This window comes from Impatiens glandulifera, chromosome 9, assembly GCF_907164915.1.
Source record: "Impatiens glandulifera chromosome 9, dImpGla2.1, whole genome shotgun sequence".
Taxonomy (NCBI): domain Eukaryota; kingdom Viridiplantae; phylum Streptophyta; class Magnoliopsida; order Ericales; family Balsaminaceae; genus Impatiens; species Impatiens glandulifera.
This window is the reverse complement of record NC_061870.1, coordinates 32,476,470-32,496,612: the sequence shown is the minus strand read 5'-3', so window position 1 is coordinate 32,496,612 and position 20,143 is coordinate 32,476,470. Positions and strand designations below refer to the sequence as shown.

Below are 20,143 nucleotides of genomic sequence, written 5' to 3'. Positions count from 1 at the left end.
AACTTAAATTATAAAAACACTCCTCAACAGATAGATATGATAGTTTATTTTGCTAATTAAAGACATCATATGCCAAACGTATTAAATTAAATTTAAAAAGTTGGTCTAAAAACGGATAAGTTTTTAACAATAATAGCCTTAATAAAACTTGAGAATATATAAAGACGGGAGAAATAAAAAAAAAGAAAGAATAATTGAACCAAAAAAAACAATTTAAAAATCAGATTAGAATAACACGAAATCCATTTATATATTCCCATTCAACGTTCAAAAAAGTGGTGATGAGTAATTATAAATGATATACTGTGAAGATTATTCGTATTCGAATTTTTACCGTTGAGTGAATTTCTCGGATGGGAAAGAAAAAAGACGAGATGATATATTGGCGATATTTAAAGAATGTCGCTATTGTGAAGACATAATGAAGTGGGGCAAATTCCAACTGGCAGACGCGACTCGCTAGATCCCAGACTCAGTGCGGGCCCGTGCTCCGATGGGGCGAGTTATTTGACCACCACAGCTCACCACGTGGCCAACCTTTTCTCATTGGACATGTGTCCAATTAATGGACCATATAACCCATTTCTTTACCCTTTCTATTCAATGTCTCTTTTACCCCCTACTTTAATATTTAATTTAATTATAAAAAATACTTTTATCATGTCCATCCCTTTCTATTCAAATATTATAACTATATGAATGAATTATTAAAATTTAATTTATATTTAAATAAGGTAGTGAATAATGCTAGTCGGCTGTCCCAAAAGAAAATATAATTCCTTACCATTCACTTTCTTTTTATGTTCTCTCCCTATATGTTTTTTCTTACATTTGTGATATGACCATACTTTTCAATTCAATATTGTGCATATATACATATACCTCGTGATATTACACGTCCCTTTATTACAAATCTCATAAATATATATTATTGATCTTAGTCAAATTAAGCAGTTATTTTAATAAATAAATATATCAATATTTAGATAAGTTGATTTTTTCTACTAAAAATATACATGACCATATCAAACTTTATTTGAAAAAAAACATAGAGAACAAACTATAACAATCTTACCTCATTACTAACGCCCATGCTAGATATGGGTTACTTATAAATTATGCTCATTATTCAAATATAAACACCAATATAGCTGACATTTAAGAGTACATCTTAATAATGAATTTTCTTATGTGTCAATAAATATAATATAATTGTTTGACCTGAATTAAGCTTATTAATTTTTAATATTTTTTCAAGGTAATCACAACTCAATATATATTTTAATTTGATTACACTAATAATGTGAAATTATAAGTTTATTTAGGATTAATTTTTTGGAATAGGTTAATTAATAATAAAAAACTATAATTATATTCCCACTACAAATATTTTAAATAAAAATGAGACATGACTTTATGTTCATAATAATTTAATAAAAAAATATTAATGTTATGTATGTATCCTATCATCATTTTTTTTTCATTATACATTAAAATCATCTTGATTTAAATAGATTTATAATTGTACAAAGTCATATTATGATATTATTCACAGTACAAAAATTTATCATTAAATTATTTATTTTTATTAGGATCTTAATATAACGTACATACAATACAATAGTACAAACTGATTAAAAAATGAATATAATGGAGTTTTATTGGAAAAAACAAATGTGGATAAAGAAGACAAAAAAAAATTGACGGATGAAATGGCGTCAGATTAAACCCAGGGCATTTAAGTCATTTAAAGGGGTGAAGAAAATAAGTTAATAATGTATGTAGACAGTAAAGAGAAAGGGAGAGAGAAAAGAAAGGGACATTTTCTTGGTAATAGAGGTAAGAAGGGGGAGAGAACCTTATCCATTAGTAATGCTTATAGCCTTTATAAAAAGCAAACCAAGATCATTTTTTTTTTTATCATTGCCAAGAACCCATTAAACCAGAGAGATAAACCATTATATATAGAGAGAAAAGAATTTCGATAGACAGACACTTGTAGGATCTTGATCGATCGATCTATCTCTGTATTCATGGCAGCTTCCAAGAGCTACTTCCCAAGGCCGACTTACCGTTTCCTTCCAACCGAAAGAAACGGTTCAATCGGTTCCGATTCTCTGTTCGAGTTACACGAATCGGACATCTGGAACTCGACGGCGGTGGGTCGATCTGTATCACCGGAGTTTCAGAAATCGGTGGTGGGTGGTGTTTCTCGATCATCATCGAAGAAGAAGTTGTTGGCAGCAGCTGGGAAGAGATCTGATGCATCTTCTTCGTCGTCGCTTCCGGTGAATGTGCCGGACTGGTCGAAGATATTGAAGCACGAATATCAAGAGAATCGTCGGAGAAACATCTATGATGAAGATGATGATGAGGAGGATGAAGAAGACGGCGGCGAGGGTTGGGTTCCTCCGCATGAGTTTCTAGCGCGACAGGTGGACAGGACTAGATTGGCTTTCTCTGTTCATGAAGGCATTGGGAGGACATTGAAAGGAAGGGATCTGAGCAGAGTCAGAAATGCAATTTTTGAGAAAACTGGTTTTCAAGATTAAAAAACAACAACAAATTAATTAGTCAAGAGACAAGTTTTGTTTACGGATCTTGTTTTAGTTTTTCCTAAAACGTTAATTATATTATTAATTAATCATTTATTTTTGTTAACATGAAATTAACTTGTTGATTTTTGCTTGCTTGAGGGAATAAATAAACAAGTCAATTTCAAGAGATTGTACTACATTTTTTACATTATAATTTTTGAAGGTTTACTTTTGGATAAGTTTGAAAACTCGGGTGCCTCTTTCTTCTTTTTTTAGTGACGACTTTTGTTTACGCGTTGTTTGCATTCTGAAATACCCAAACAGTTTAGGCCTTGTTTGGAAATCATAAGGGAGGGTTTGTTTTTGGAAAAGGAATATAACCGACCCCGACCGACTAACTCAAATACTATTACAGTCTGGCTGGCTGGCTACAACCTAAAAAACAAAAACAAAACAAACGAGACTTGTATAGTGTATGATTATTGATGTATGGGGACAACACGCTTTTCGAGTTTTCCAACTATTAATAATGATCAGTTTTGATTTAAAAATAATTAAATTCTCATAAATTCACTTTTATTATATATATATTTAAAAGAACAGATGTATTCAAAAACCAATCAATGACGCTTAATTTAAATATAGTTGTTAAAATAATAATAACTATTATTTTATTAAAAATAAAGTTTTAAAATACTGAAATTCAAGATGACTTTAAAAGAATAAATTTTACATAAAAAAGAAATTAGTTTGCGGTCCCGGGTTGCTGCAAATTAATGACCTGATACAGTGTCTCGCCCGTCGATGAATACCGCCAAACCTCCAATTCGTGCAGGTGCAAACAAACAGGCTTTAAAACTATTTTGAATGTAATGATTTGACTGGTTTTCATTACCATTTGGGAAATTATTTATTTTAAATTAACTTCATTAGTATATATAACTATCAAAATATTTTGAATTATGTGATAATAAATTATTTAATATTCTCAAATTAATAACTCACATCAAAGAAGGCTCCAATGCAATGTGAAAGTCTGAATTTGATGACAGAAAATTTGTATATAATTTGGGTGTTTAAAAAAAATAGCTATTTGAATTATTCAATAGAAACGATTAAATAATAAGGTTTGTTTGGATTAAACTAAAAAATAAACACATTAAATAAATGGTACTTGATTAATTCAACAATATTGAGCCAAGCATCTTAAAGTCATATATTAGTGCATTCTTCGTCTAGAAGCAAGGAACTTCAATGTTAATTATAACATTTTCAACCCATGTATATTGGAGATCAACAATATAAACACATCCTTGTTTGGGTTGGACTTATTTAAATATTTTTTTAGATTAAGATTGTGAAAAATGTGAATTATTTACTTCAATGATATAGAATAAAATATTTTAGAAAAATGTAATATAAAGTATTTTAATTAATGTGACTAATGAAAACGGCTTATAAAAATATGATAGGATATTTGATTTTTTTTTTTTCTTTCAAATAACTCAATCCAAACAGCCTTATATATATATATATATTATATAATTTGACTCATTAATAACTTCACATGTTTTGCATGACTTGTGAATTAGTAACTTTCTTTTCATCCTCAGTTTTGACATAATAATAATAATAATAATAATAATAATAATAATAATAATAATAATAATATAAGATAAGAAATATATTCAAACTATGGTCTGAAACTACCTCCACCTTTCCCTTCAAGACTAGTCAACTAATGTATGTAATTTTCTTTTTATTTGTTAGGTTATCTACCGGTTTGTTTGTGAGTTTTATGTTTATTAAAAAAAATTGGTATTTTTTTTAATTAAAAAACTAGCACAGTTCAAACCATAAAAAAATAGGAATTCAATTTAAGAACTTCTCAGTGATGATTAAACTTAGACATCTTAAAAAAAACTCTTTCACATGATCTATCCAAATGTTAAATATAAACACAATTAAAGTAATTTTCAAATAAACTCTGCAAACCATTACTTTTCAGCAATCTAATTCATTAGTCTCTCTTTTAAGTTTCTTAGTTATTTATAAATGTAATATTTAAGTGGATTTCCATTTTAGAATTGATGATGTAAAAAGCAAGCAAGATTGAAATAAATAAAAATGATTTGATTGAGTTTTGAAAAATAAAATTAATAAAACGATTATAATACAGTGTCTTATTTACATAAGATAATATAGATAATCCCAAACTGAATATGCTTTATAAATGAATGAAATACACAAAGATAAACTTAAACTGATCTCTCGGGATTTTCTTCTAAATGTTTGATTTTTGATGATGTGACAAAAAAAAGTCTTTAATTGATCAGTAATTATTTCTTTTCAAATCTCTCTTTTAAGTTTATTAGTTATTTTCATTTCTTATACTTAAGCGGTATCTAATTGCTTATACTTTGACAAAAAAGAAGAAGAAGATTTATTGCAATTGGCATTTTTTAAAATAATTGATTCTATAAACTAATTAAGCTTTAATTAATTGCTTAGATGATGTTCAGAAAAGTTAAAAGAAAAGGTCAGCTATACAATGAAGGAAAAATATATATATGATTCTGGGCAACAAATAATACAACACTGAAATATAATATAAAAAAAATGGAAGGGGACTAACTTCATAAGTGATGGTGCAGATATAATTTATCCTAAAGTTATTTCTATAGTTAAAAGAATTAACCTTGACTTAGAACAACAAATGAATGATTAGATTTTGATCCTCTAGACAATGAGTTAAAATAGTTATGTTGATTATCATTATTTAATCATATATATGGTCTATAAGTCTAGTTATGATTCTTAACCTTCGCACTTTAAATTTTTTTAATAAAATGGTATTAACCATTTTTAAAAAAAATATATAGTCTTATGAGTTATAAGAGTTTGATATTTTGTATGATTATGATTTGGTTATGACCTAATATATAATAAAGTACTTATTCAACCCATTAGTATTAATTTGTTAGGATTATGGTGAAGATTGAAGGTTAGTTTGATTCTGGTTATTCATTAATTGTTTACACATGTTTATTTCTAGGCCTGTTTCAACTGATCAATTGAGTCTTAATTATTCACTACTTTGTGAGCTATGACTACCCTCTTCTCACCTATTTTGTGAACAAACTATTGAAATAGAAATAATGACACTCGAAACAGGTTGATTATCTGAATAAATTTAAGTAATTTGATTATTATCACGTTAGTTCTTCTCTATCAAAATCTTACATGTGACCATATATTCAACTGAATTAAACGGAATTAATGTATAAAGTATTTAGTTGATTTCATAATTTTTTGAATATCCACTATATACATCAAATACTTCATATTTAATTAGTTTTATTATTAATCAAATAAATTTAACTACAAACTACCAACATAATAATTTTAAAAATAAATTATTATTAAATAAATACATAAATATCAAGTTTATATTTTTGTAAATTTTGAGTATTAATTTAACTGATTAGATTTTTTGAATATTCCTATATTCAATCATGACTCTAATATATCAAATTTTTTTTATTAGATCAAAACTATACATATCAGACTAATCAAATGTATTTCATTTCAGATTAAATTGGTTTGAATGGTCACTACTATTTTGAATATTAATGAAAATGCGTTAACGAAGATGAAAAAATCCTAGATTACTTCTTTCCATAGGTAAATATTATTGAATATTTAAAAGAGTTGCAATTTATAAATATTGAAGAGCAATTGAAAATAATACATGAATTTGAATGCATAAAATCAAATTGGTAGATCTGGAATCCTTATGATCTGTTTCTCATGTGTTGATGGGCTTAGTGGAGTTGGACTGAGATGAACTGGGTTGATGCAAGTGTTTATTTTTAACCAATACATATCCATATTTAGTTCTATAAATTAATTTCATTTTTACCACCAAATATCTATTTATCACACCATGGATATATTATGAATTGAAAATCACATTTTTTTTTATATCAAATAATCAATTTACTTTAAATTATAATTGTAATGACAATGATAATTATGATAAAATAACAAATTTAAAATATTTTGAACAGTGAGAAGTATGTGATCTGGTTAGTGTCCTAAAATAAAATAAAATAAAAATATTAATTTGATTATAGATTGAATAATGTGAAATACTTTTATTTATTATCTATCTTATTAATTAAAATAATAATTAATATATATAATCCAAATATGTAAGAAAATATTTAATAATGCAAAAATGATTTCGAAATGGGTCATTACCACTTTCCGAAGATACCTTAATATTTTTTTAAATAAATCTAATTTGTTTAAATACCCCCAAACAAAACAAGCCCATGTATATGATTGTGGGAGTCAAATTTAATAAAAGTGTTTTCAAACAAGATTTGATCTGGATACATATATGGATATAGTTTAAGGGTTTCCAAAAAAGTATTATTATGAAACTCAATAAAATAAATCACATAAGTTACAATTATGACATATCATCATTTATAAATTAGAAAAAACCAATTGAAGAAATTTAATTTTCAAAATATATCTATAACAAATTCATTTTCAAATTAAAAATAAAATAAAAATTTATTTGAAAAAAGAAATTATATATATATATATATATATATATATATATATATATATATATATATATATATATATATATATATATATATATATATATATATATATATATATATATATAAAAGTAAATAAATAAATAAAACTCTCTCTCTTTGAAGTGTAATTTCTGCTGGAGCTAAAGCTGGTCCGTATATGATACAGCTTCGTTTAAATAAAAACATTTTCAAACATGGTTTGGTTTGAATGAGTATAGATTTACCCGATTTCAAATTATAGATATATATATTACTCTACAATTATTTTAGAATTCCTCACTAAAAATTCATCTATCTACAAGTTTTAAAAAATAAATTTGGAATTTTCCATTATTTTACTGTGGAATAGTTTGTTAGAGTTCTTCACTCTACTCTTCACATGAATTCGTTGATAATTAAAGTACTTGTCTAAGTTTGTTGTTAAATTAAAATAGTAAAATTGTTCTACTTGAAAGTATCTCATACACATGTTTTGAATCAAACTTGTTTATTCAGTGTTTTTATTTTTTTTTGTATTGTATTTATTTTATTTATGAGTAACATCACATTTATACAATTTTTTTATAATTTTGAGACAAAAAACATAAAATTATAAAATACTAACAATTTATTTAATTAGTTGGAGTGAATATTGATATGGGTTGTTAAATGACTAACATTATGGTTCAGAATTGTATATATAAACACATTTGTATTAATTGAAAGTGAAATTTAAGAGTTAAAAAACTCAAAATGGTATAGTAGGAGAGAAATCCTCATTACAAAAATGTTTCCTATAAAATACCAAATAATTACCATATGAGTGAACTTCTAATTTTATTTATCTTATTTCCCTACAAAATTAGTGTTTTTAAATATATATATATATATATATATATTTAAATTAGACAAACAAACCTTATTATTTTAAACTTAATCAACATGTTTTTCACTTGTTCTGAGTCATCTGATCTTATTGTTAGCATTTTAGTTCTATATCATAAGTGTTGAAATTATACCATTTAGATGCATTCCATTAATAATGAATGAAAAATGAGAATACAATAATTAATCAAAATGGGAGTGATTCATAGTCACTTATAATTCTCAATTTAAATCTGCTTTTGACATAAATTAACACTAACAATGCCACTGTATTTATTCAAATTTCTTGTTGAGAAAGTTCCAAATAAAGACCATTTTATTTTCTCACCACAAAGAAAAAGCCTCGGGCAAAAGAGCAATTTGCAAAGAATACCCACAATCATGAATATTCAGTAGGGTTTGACCATGATGATAGAAAATTGAGAAATTCGATAACTGCATTTAGTGATTGTTGTAACCACTAATAACTATGCTACAACAATGGAAGATTACATCCAACCTAAGTAGCACAAGATACTTAATTTTCTTTACATTCAACCTAAGTAGCACAAGATACTTAATTTTCTTTAGTATCAGATACGATACGACAAAACGGTATCAGATACGACAAAAGATGTATTGTTGACTTTTTATAAGGTTGACAAATTAGATACGATTTTTATACGGCTTGAATACGTGCACTATTTTGTTCCCTTTTAATATATATATATATATATATATATATATATATATATATATATATATATATATATATATATATATATATATATATATATATATATAACTATTGAGTTATGAATAATGCAATTTTATAATTAAGGTAAACAAATAATTTTTAAATAAAAAATATGACTAAAAATCAATAATTCATATTATTGTGAAGAATAAATCACATATACAAACAAATTAGACATGATCACACATATTTATAAGTACTGATTTGAATAAAAAGATTTTAAAGATTTTTTTTATTATAAAATTCATTTTGGGAAGAGACTTTATATTATGAATTTATATATAAGAGGTTATGTCTACTAATTCAAATTATGTAATGACAAAGCTGTCACAATTTATATTTATAACCACAAAAATATAATAATGAGGTCACTCTCTGTCCAAAAAATAAGAATTCATTATAATTACCAATTTGTCCCTAAATTTCAATTGGGTAAAATATAGAAACATTTTATGCCTAAAAATAAATTTATAATAAAATATTTTTAGGTTAAGTTTGTTTTCTTATTAATCTCATTTTTTCTTTTCATTCAAGATTGTTTTGTTGGTTCATGTTTAGGTTTTATCAAATTTGTTTTTAGTTTCTATATTTGTACAACTGTATTATTATTATTTTTTTAAAACTTAAATATTTATATAGGTGTTGTATATACTTATGATAGAAAATACAATATTAAACTAACATTTTATTACTGCACTTCATTATAATCTATTAGCTGTCTCTCATATTTTTTAGATAATAAAAAAAATATATTTTTTTAAAAATATTTAATTTATTTTTATAATATATATTTTAATTAATGTGTTGATAGAGTATCATGATCCCTTCAATAAGATAATATCAACTCTAACATTGAGAGTTGAGAGTTGAGACAACATATATTTGGTCAATGGATATGATTTGGCACCACACCACACAATATTTAAGATGAGGTTTGAACTTAAATAAAAAAAAAAGTTTTGGGATATTGAAGCGAGATTAGGTTGAGAAATATTAAACAAAAATGTTTTTTTATAAAAAAAAAAAAAAAAAAAAACTTTTTTGGACAAATTTATAAATAAGACTGTTCATGTAAAGCTTTTAGGTAAATTGTTATTGGTCCAATTTTTAAGAAGTTGTTAATTAACTAACTTAAGACCATATATTTTATATATTTTTATGGAAACAGTTTGATTTAAATGCAAACTAAATAATATATATGTCAAAGAAAATTATGTAGGTGGGATATAATTAGTCACTAGTCAGAAAGAAAGAAATAATTACCACTCCGTTGAAAAAACCTATGGCATTTTTCAAAATTTATTATTTAAAAAAATATTTATTTTTTTTTCCAAGTAAAAAGGTAAATTTTAAATTATTAAAATTTATATATTTGTTTGATATAAGATATTGAAAATAAAATAAAAATATTAGTTATTTAAGTAAATAAATAATAATGTTTTAATTAATAAAATATTAGTTTTAAAATCAAAACATTATATTCTTTTACTTATTTGGTTATGATTAAAAATATTTATTTAATTAAAATAAATAAAATTTTAACAAAAACATGTATAATATTAAATTAAAATTGAATAAATTTCAAAGTTCTCTTGCCAGAACAATACTGGAGTTCTTATAATAATACTGTTACGAATATTAATAACTAATAAAATTTGTAATTTTAATTTTTAAGCAAATATCTGAGTTTTCCATAAAATGGATAAAAACCTTTTGAAAACTATGACCAATAATTCTAGACGGTAGAGGCAGCACAAAGACCATATCTAATAAACTCATAAAATACACAAAATTTTCGAAAAAAAATAATTCGTTTAATTTACTCAACTTTAATTAAATTTTCTCTCCATACGAGCACAACACGGCACATTTACGTTCCAACCATAAATATATGGTGTCTTAATGTTTAACGTGTGAATATATATGTTTGTGCTTAACTTTAGTTAAAACTTATCTTCACAACAAAAAACTGCATTACAATAATTAAAAAAATAAATTACAAACTTACTTAAAATAAGTTAATCATTTTAAACTAAAAATCATTTAAGAAAGAACTAGCTAATAGACTAGGATCCACTTGTTGTAATAATGAATCAAAATATTACCATATACAAATTTTAAATTTGTAATTAAAACAAACTTGATAAATTTGGAGTCCGTTGATGTAAAGATAATTTAAGACATTGTTTAATATATATTTTATTTTGAAATAATCTATTATTTTTTAAAATTATATTTAATGAAAATTTAGTTATATGATTATTTGAATTAAATAATTAAAATGTTTTGAATATTTAATATTATAAAAAATAAATATCTTAATGGTTTTGATTATATAAATTATGAATGATTTTGAAATTATATATAATCAAATTATTAACTTAAAATTAAAATATATTTTCCAATTATATGTCAATTAGGTATGGACCCTACTAAATATTCTACCTTTTTTGTGTTAAATTTAAGTCTCATAAAATTTATATAATTTAATTTTTTTTAATTATAATATTTTGTTATATTTAAAACTTTTAAGAGTTATATATGAAATTACATTTTATTTCTTTATTTATTTGTCTGATTTATACATTTGAGCTATGAATCCGACAAATGCATGCAAAATATCAATTTGATTTATACACTTTGAGCTATGAATCCGACAAATGCACACAATTTTTTCAAGAAGGGCTCGATGATTTCTCTCCTCTCAACGAGGATAAAAAGACGGTGCTATAAAATGAATCGCAATATACGACAAATTGTTTTATTTCAATTGCACTTTAATATTTATAAATTGCCACATTTTTAAACACTCAATAATATTCAATTATGGCAAAAAGTTTGTCTACTATTTTTTATCTTTTTGTTGAGCTAATGGACTGGAGTATTAATGGACTTTCTAGAGCTGGACTCAGATGGTAGATATCTATATTTATGTTTAACATGTATCCCAAAATTCACTTACAAAATTTCATCTATATTTAAAATAACAGATAGCAATTAAATTGATCTAAACTTTGAATTGCCCTTCTCAAAATATACTAATATGAAAAAAGTTATAAACTTTATGAATGTTAGATAAAAAACAAATTTCTCTTTTTGTCTTCAAAATTTTCCTCTAGTATCATGTCACAACTCACAATCACATCATATATAATCATACAAAAGATCAAACTCTCATCACTCATAAGACTATTTTGTAACTCAGTTGTTGTCTAGAGGATCAAAGTCTAATAATAATTCATTTGTTGTGTTCCAAGTCAAGGTTCTTGCAACTATAGAAATCAACTTAAGGTAAATTGTGTCTAAACGATCAATCACTATGTAATCTCTTTCTCTCATAAAGATGATAAAAAACAAGACAAAACTTCAAAACAACATTATATGTCACCTAAGGAAACAATCAGTGTACAACAAAACACAATGACTAACAAAATTATCAACACAAGAATCATCAAGACTACAACAGTACTGTAATCATTAATAACACACTCCATCAAAACTGTGAAAACATAGTTATGTTTGGTTCAATGCTTGACAGTCAAATTTCCCAACTCTATTTTGGAGGTTCTAATCCACACATGAATGGACAGGAACATTTTATATATACCCCACAAGACTTTACATACAGCATCATTATAATAAGTTTCCAATTGTTTACCTTGGAGAAGCAAGTGACCAAAAGTTGAAAAGGAAAGAAGGTAGAGCAACAAACCAGCTTAGGAAAGACAAAGCAGTAGCAGATTCAAACTGTGCACAATGGTTATGATTGCAGATGCCCAGATCATTCCCAATTAGAACAGTGATACCCGCAGAAGAACAGGCAGCAGCATATGTAAGAGTGGATGTAATCTGCATACATGCACGATATACTTATTTGTATGAAAACTTTACTTAGATCAATCGATAGATACTCAACAGTTAGTTTAAGCTTACCCCGTCACCGAATGCAAATAAAGTGATAATAATATAATTCTGCAAAGTCCTTCCAACCAGAAGGGCATGAACATCAACCATTGCTAGTAGAAAACTCCACAAGCACTGCAAACCAGTAGCAGCAACAAGATAGCTGCAATTCAAAGCATCATTAGCTCTGACTACTGCATCAAATTCACCCCCAAATTTGTGCATCAGCCTAACCTAAGTGCAATATCAATCTAGGTACACAAGTCTAAAGAAATTTATACAAAACCTAAGATGAGCAATTAATATGGAGAGAAAATATGATGAGCAAATTGCATAGCAGTAGGAAAGGAAATCAAGAAACAGAAAAGGAAATGGAGGCAAACCGGAAAGCAGTGACAGAAGGGAAGTCGCTAGTGGTTGACATGATGGAGAGAGAAGCGGCGGCAAAGATTAATTGGAAGAATCGTAAGGCGAGGCCACCGATCGTCCCAGGCATGCCTTGAATGTTCTTCATTCTAACTCTAGCAGGCACATTTTCACCAACTGTCGTAGGTGGCGGCGCTTCCACAGGATGCACCGCCGGATGGCTTACACTCATTTCAGATAATTGCCGCCACCAAATCAGACGATCTACCTCAATTTACATGTAATCAAACAGAATCGCCTCGAAATAGATGATGAAGTCAATGAAATTATCGTCAAACTGAACAATCAATCGGAGATCAAAGTATTGAAATCAGTACGAATAGATAGAGAGAATCGTGAATGAGGAGACAATCAACCGGAGAGACGATCAGATCAAGATCAAGATCAGGTCAGCTTATCTCAGTTCTTCAGCTTTGCTGAAAGCAGCGTGAAGAAGAGAGAGAATTTGGTGAATGGCTAAGCATATTCTCTATCTACCTTTCATCCTATAAACTCTCATTTCGGTGGGACCCAATTTTCTTAACCTTTTATTTCATTGAAATTTCAATCTAATTAATACATATAATATAAATAATAAAGACAAATTTGAAATAAAATAAATGGGAGAACAATAACTAACCCAACTTGGAAAAACATGTCAATATGTTTTTCATTCTTTATTTTTGATCTTATTCAATTTCTAGAAATACAATAAAAATAGTCTAATTCCTTTTTTTTCCCCATAAATGGTAGTATAAAATAAAAAGACATTCCTTTCTATTTAAGCACTCATTCAAAACATTAGTTCATTGAAAAACTTTAATTCCATTTAATGACATAACACCTAACACACTAGAGAAAATCCATTAGTATGTCACTATGTTGGAATATTATATGGGTAATTTGGTGGGAGAAATGGTGGAAATATTTTTAAAACAATTTATAAGATAATAGTAAAAAGTTAATATTCACTGTCATGAGCCACTTAAATAATGGTTCTTAATAAAAATCAATGTAATATATTTCATCAAGACTTTGAATTAATTACATGAGTTATAAGAGCCGTTGGTAGTGCGAGGATAGCAATGTTGGTAATTTATATAAAGGTGTGAGGAGAATAAAGCAATAATAGTTTGGTTCTTTTTAGCAAAAAAGAAATACAGTTTTCAGGAAACACATCAGTGGAAAGGCTTAATGGTGCCAACAGTAAAAAGCCAACAATTGTTGTTGGGTGTTGTTTAATGAAGGACAAGTTCATGAGCTTTTCATTAATTAAATAAGGAAGACTTGTCTTGTTGTGTTTGTCATTTACATATGCCTCTTATTATTCTTTTAATCTCAATTCTTCCTTAATTCCATTACCCAGTTATATTATTTACACTATTATTAATTCCTCGGGTCTTTCTTTTATTATGCTATACAACCAAATTGACCCATACAAGGGGTTAAGAAATCCAAAGCTGGAACACATATTTTCTACAGGTAACAGGAGAATTACTCATATCAAGCTTTATCTTTTCTTATCTGGGCCAAATAAGCATTATCTGCAGTGGTAAGGCGATCTTGAAACTGAGCCCATTCATTGCGACACCTCTCTCGTACCTGAGATTGGAGTTGGGAGTGTAAAATTAGGAAATGTAACTGTAAATATATGAAGAGGTTTAAGAATATGATGGACACATACCCCTTGCCATGGTGGTTTACCTTCCTCAGACTTTCCCTGAAAATTTCGCAAATAATTAACTTCTTTAAGAATCTGGATCATATTGGTAAACTGCGAGGGTGATATTCTGACTATGAATGAAGTACATAGAGTAAAATTCTGACTTACTTGGCTTCCAAGTGAGGGAATTACTTGGTGAATAATCCACTGTGAATCAACCACGCCAATTTTCTCATGAGCTGGCTGGAAATAACAGAATTACAATGGTCTTAGAAAGAAAGTCTTGAAGGATCTAACATTTAGAGTCCAGTTAAGGATTTTTAAATAGAAGATTTACCTCCACACATCTCCTGAGTGCAAAGTCTAAACCCCAACCATGAACCAAATCATTCTACATGCAATTATAGAGAGTGTATTACATTAAGCACAATCTTGAGACTACTTTGTTGACAATATTCAGAGTAGGAGATTAGTTTATGCTAGACAAAAATGCATAAATGTAACCTCACCTGAATCATATGCCACACACAACGCCAAGCACTCCGGGAGAACACTGGCGCCATAATCTCAACAAACCTAGAAAACAGAATGAATGTAGATATCAATTTATTATTGCAGTTATGGCCATAAAGAGTGCCACTGTACCAGCTTCATTAAAACAGCATCTTCAAATATTGAATGAATGTAGATATCAATTTATTATTGCAGTTATGGCCATAAAGAGTGCCACTGTACAAGCTTCATTAAAACAGCATCTTCAAATATTGTGTTGCTAGATTGTTATATTCAAAAGCAATATACCATCTTAATAAGATTCGGCATTATGTTGGTATCTTGGTATACATGCAATTGTTCTTCAGGAAAAAATCATTCTAGCGAGGTCTAAGGTAAATGAGAGGAGAAAGGAAGATAGCCTATAATGCATTACCAGAAGGAGAGCTATCAGCTTCTTGTATATGAAGGAAATTAACTGCTTGATTCTATATACCGTGTACTATAAAGTTTAGAGATGCACATCGAAAGAATTGTGCCACAAATATTAAGGGAGTTTACATTTGGAGGTAACCACTTCCATTGATAAAGCATCAATGAACTAAAAAATAAGATATTCAATTGACTCATGTAATTCAGTTTTTAATATTTTTATCTGTTAAATAATATCCTACCCTTAAGACTCCTATCCTTCAGTTTAATGTTCTGTCTGTCTAGTGAGCTTGTAGATCAAACTTCATTATGCAATTTACTTGACTTGACACTATTAAATGTAATCAAGATAATAATCACCTTAAGGAAGAGAGAAGACAGAGAAGGCATATTCATGGGCGACTTTTAGACAAATTATCTTGTAAAATCTCAAATATCTGCATGAAGATGCGGTTGAAGCAACCTTTGAGTGACGTTTTCTCTTTATTCTTTCAATTCCATGATGTTTTTGTTTTCGGGGAGCAATGAAAAAGTCTTAACTTTTTCAAAAACAATTTTAAAAATATCTTTGGAGTGTGATATATTAATCGAGATTGATAGTTTGGGTGTACATACATTACTGCATTAACCTATGTGTTCATTTGTTAGTGCATGTTGAAAGAGATGGGAAGGGAGGGAGGGATAGAGAGCAATACGCTGAACATGGAGGCAAATGAGGGTCACTGCACCAGCCTGGTTTCTCCTTTGTATCCCTGTTTACCAGTTTCAGACAAAATTTAGAAAATAAAAAAGCTTACACGAATCTGAAACAAGACATTGGATAATTCTATGCTAAGGTCAACATATTAAAAGCCTACTTGTGAACTTCGCGATCACCTCTCCTTTTTGTCATTTGCCATGTTAGTCCATTGCCGGGTTCAAGGCCAGGCTGTGAAATATCTAAACCATGTTTTTTCACTAGCTCAATGTATCTGTTTGTGCAAAACAATTAAGTAAGTAAGTAACAATGAAAGGGTGTAACTGAACTGAATTTCTACTCATGAAGGGGCATAGCTACCATACTTTTCAGCATTGAAGTGCTCCAACCCAAGATCTTCATCCCAAATTAAAATATACTCATAATCCGATACTATATCTGGATGTAAAAATCTCTTTGCATACCACCTGAGAAATATGAAACTCATTGACTATGGAAAAATCTCCAAAAGCTTTGCATAAACATGGGAACTGGACAATCAAGCCACTTAAAATAATGAAATAGTTGTGTTATCTTATGAAACTAAAACTCTCATAAAGCAGTTGACAACTGGATCCTAATTCATATGCAAAATTAACAAGAAAAATAAGAGAAACACTAAAGTTGTAAATAATCATACCATTTTGTCTGCTTCTTTACACTAACATGAATTGCTTGCTTTGACCACTCAAACTCATCCCACTCACTTGTCCGACCATCATAATGAAAGAGCATAATCTGAAAATCATCAGAAAACTACAAAAGTCGAGAATTAGTTTGTGTGATACAGATATGTGAACAAGAAAATTTACAATTCTATAATACTTTTCTAACTGCTGCATCAATGTTGTTCCTCTGGTCCAGTCCAACAGTAAATGTAACCAAGTACTTTGCTTTCTTTTTCAAATCCTGAAAATGCCCACATATTGGTTGTGACTGGTGAGATAAATACAAGTAAATTTGATGTGTCAAGTAATTGTATAAAATGTTCATATCAATAGTATAACATGTTTACTGATGTTTCATGACCATAATGCCTTAATCTCTTTCGCATAAAGAAGATAATAAACTAGTACAATTTACCTCACTTGGTTCACCCCATAGTCTTCGCAAATATAGATCAGACTCTGACACTACAATTCCTGGAGGTAATGATTCTGCACCACGAGGGTTTGTTGGGACATATATCTGGATCAAGATTAAGCATATGTGGGGTTAACCTAAAGTTGAAGCTAAAGACTAATCCAGGTTACAAAGATGCTAGATACTACTGAACAGGAAAAACAAACAATACATAAACATAAGTTGATAAGGCAGATTTCTGAATAGGTATCTAGGAACAACAAAGCTGTATGATGACTGAGAAAGAAGGCAGTCACTTAAGCTGTAGGCATATGACTTGAAGGTACATCTCTTTCTTAAGAATATCAAGATGTCTGCCTTGCTAAATTTTGCAGTATAAGATATCACACATTTGAGTCACTTTACAAAAGAGCCTTATATGTACAATCAGCAACCAAGTCAGCTGAGCTCAACTACTGCAAGAAGAATCTTAGTGCAGATCATGACTGGTTTGACTGAATGCACATATCTGAGATGAGCTCAATTTCTCCAAGCAGGCAAGAACAAGATTTTGAATGTGGAGGACCACCTTAAAGTGAAAATGTTGTTGCCCTAAATTGTTTCAGGTCCCTCTAATTCTTGAAAAGGATGATGAGAAAATCATTTTTGTAGACTTTGATAGCTCTTAAGAGATGAATCCTCTAATGTAGGTGAAGAGCAATGCCAGGAAACCTGATTATGAAGTCTAATGTCATCATTGCGTAATTACAAGGATATTGTCTGATAAGCATACCAAAGAGATCTAATTATGAAACATGCATGCAAAGTAAAATCTAACATCATTGCAAAATTATAATATATCGCCAAATATCTAATCACGGAAGGCTTTTTCGTAGCTCTCAATAAGAAAGAAATGAATTTATTTTGTGGGGCCTGGGATCTTCTTGTTTAAGTCAGCTTGTTTTAAAGATCAAAAAGAAGGAAAATGAGAATTATCTGGCAGTAGCACCAACAACATGTGCCTTTCTCCAATCTAACAGGATTACCATGAATATAACATTGAGATCCTGTTGTATATTTTGACAAATAATGATTGCTGACAGAATAAGTCTCCAATTACCAAGAGTGAAGGGAACACCTCATTGAGAAATTACCTTTGGTGTGCCCCTATCGCTTGAAACACGGGATTCTGGTAAATTATCTAGGATATGGCCTCTCATATTTTCGTGATGATCATCATGGAAGGCTTCATTAACAGATGATTTAATGCTTAAAGGTAAGTGTATCTGCAGATTTGGCAATAGATCAGCATCTCATGCAATAAGTTTATATAATTGAAGTTAGGTACCTTAGAAATGCCAATCAAATATCCAAAAATCATGCCCATGAGGGTTGTAAATATAAGCCTTCCATTGTCATTTGATTTTCTGAAAACCCCACTGTAAAAGGAAACTTTAGAATCCAAGTAAGGTTGCCAAAATTATTCATAAACAAACCTGCGATTAGTCGTTCGCATGTTGAAAGCTCATTAATTCAAGAGTTCATGCACAATGACTATTCCTTAAGCATATTGTGCAACATCAATATGATCTCAGAAGCAGGGTTAAACTGTCGTGCCTCACAATGTGTTGTTCCTAAACACCAGGTTCACTGCTGATAAGCATACATAGTTAGTAACAAGTCAAATTAGGAGTATAAGCGACACAATGTGTTGTTCCTAAACACCAGGTTCACTTCTGATAAGCATACATAGTTAGTAACAAATCAAATTAGGAGTATAAGCGATAGCAATGATCTCGCAACAAAAATAATTCAAGAAAACGTGTCTTTCAATCTGATCCACAAGAAAACCCATCTTATTCTATGTTCTTTGCCTAGTGCTTAGAATTGTGAAACAAGACTCTTCAAAAATAGAATAAAACCATGAAACTGTGATGATGACCTAAGATAGGTAGAGTCAATTCAAATAGTAATTTCTGTGTAGGTTTATTACAAACGCACCAAATTTATGACCAATCAAATTCAATCCATGTTCACAAGGCAATACTCATACTATATATGCTTTAATGTAGTGGTAACTGTAAGATTATAGATTTGTGTTGATGTTTTTTACAGTTCTACATCGAATTAAACCCAGTATTTGATAATATAGGGGAAATGCCTCGGCACAAGTTGTAAAACAAATCTATGATTGAATGCCGAATGCAGCCATCTATGAAGATAATTTATAAACATATCCAAGTATCGTAGTAGCTTCCTGAACTGCTGATCATGTATATGTGTCCAATTTCCAAGCTAATCATAACTTCTACACATTAACTAAAAAATAAAGAATCAGCAGCAGCAAATTTAACCTCATTGAAACTAAATCAAGCTAAACTTTCAATTTCACAAGCTATAACCTCGAAGGAAGCATAATCAGTTGATCCATTTCATATCATACAACTACTTAAGAATTAAGCTAGTTAGTACTAGTATATGAATTCGCGAGAAACACATTACCACTTCAGAAGGCAGAAAGAAAGCAGAGAAATGGAGGCAATCGTCAAGCTTCTATATACTCTTCTTCTTCTTCTTCTCAGTACAATCAATTTATTTTATTTTTGCCGAAACTGCTAGATACAGTAGACGTGGGCAATCGGTGCTATCTATGGCTGATCAACACGTGTCCCGCAAACCGAGAAACATATACGGAAT

At 28.7% G+C, this 20,143-nt stretch overlaps 3 protein-coding genes across 3 annotated transcripts; 1 reads left to right on the top strand and 2 right to left on the bottom strand.

Annotated features, from left to right (window-relative positions):
* Positions 1 to 1,906: 1,906 nt before the first annotated feature.
* LOC124915371 lies at positions 1,907 to 2,771 on the top strand. Its single transcript, XM_047456076.1, has one exon. The coding sequence runs from the start codon at positions 2,034 to 2,036 to the stop codon at positions 2,550 to 2,552; it is 519 nt and encodes a 172-aa protein (XP_047312032.1). The 5' UTR covers positions 1,907 to 2,033; the 3' UTR covers positions 2,553 to 2,771.
* A 9,391-nt stretch (positions 2,772 to 12,162) lies between these two features.
* On the bottom strand, positions 12,163 to 13,553 carry LOC124914698 (CASP-like protein 5A2). The gene is made up of 3 exons (XM_047455296.1): positions 13,040 to 13,553; positions 12,687 to 12,819; positions 12,163 to 12,602 (listed from the first exon to the last, which is right to left on the bottom strand). Exons 1-3 carry the CDS (start codon positions 13,252 to 13,254, stop codon positions 12,408 to 12,410), a joined length of 543 nt encoding a protein of 180 aa, XP_047311252.1. The 5' UTR covers positions 13,255 to 13,553; the 3' UTR covers positions 12,163 to 12,407.
* Positions 13,554 to 14,297: 744 nt separating this feature from the next.
* Positions 14,298 to 20,057, bottom strand: LOC124915621. The gene is made up of 15 exons (XM_047456378.1): positions 19,949 to 20,057; positions 18,943 to 19,096; positions 18,795 to 18,885; positions 18,601 to 18,732; positions 17,468 to 17,572; positions 17,210 to 17,293; positions 17,025 to 17,140; positions 16,711 to 16,812; positions 16,506 to 16,619; positions 16,344 to 16,400; positions 15,234 to 15,300; positions 15,062 to 15,115; positions 14,893 to 14,967; positions 14,746 to 14,781; positions 14,298 to 14,663 (listed from the first exon to the last, which is right to left on the bottom strand). Exons 2-15 carry the CDS (start codon positions 18,960 to 18,962, stop codon positions 14,565 to 14,567), a joined length of 1,152 nt encoding a protein of 383 aa, XP_047312334.1. The 5' UTR covers positions 18,963 to 19,096; positions 19,949 to 20,057; the 3' UTR covers positions 14,298 to 14,564.
* Positions 20,058 to 20,143: the final 86 nt, after the last annotated feature.

Bases quoted from the DNA above. Each gene is read 5' to 3' on its own strand.
- LOC124914698 (XM_047455296.1), bottom strand. From the start codon at position 13,254: ATGAGTGTAAGCCATCCGGCGGTGCATCCTGTGGAAGCGCCGCCACCT. The intron at 12,820-13,039 runs GTTTGCCTCCAT...TTTGAATTGCAG, and splicing joins CCTTCTGTCACTGCTTTCCG to CTATCTTGTTGCTGCTACTG. The intron at 12,603-12,686 runs GTAAGCTTAAAC...GCATGTATGCAG, and splicing joins TATTTGCATTCGGTGACGGG to ATTACATCCACTCTTACATA.
- LOC124915621 (XM_047456378.1), bottom strand. From the start codon at position 18,962: ATGCGAACGACTAATCGCAG. The intron at 17,573-18,600 runs GTAATTTCTCAA...ATCTTGATCCAG, and splicing joins GCGATAGGGGCACACCAAAG to ATATATGTCCCAACAAACCC. The intron at 16,620-16,710 runs GTATGGTAGCTA...TTGCACAAACAG, and splicing joins GAGCACTTCAATGCTGAAAA to ATACATTGAGCTAGTGAAAA.
- LOC124915371 (XM_047456076.1), top strand. From the start codon at position 2,034: ATGGCAGCTTCCAAGAGCTACTTCCCAAGGCCGACTTACCGTTTCCTT.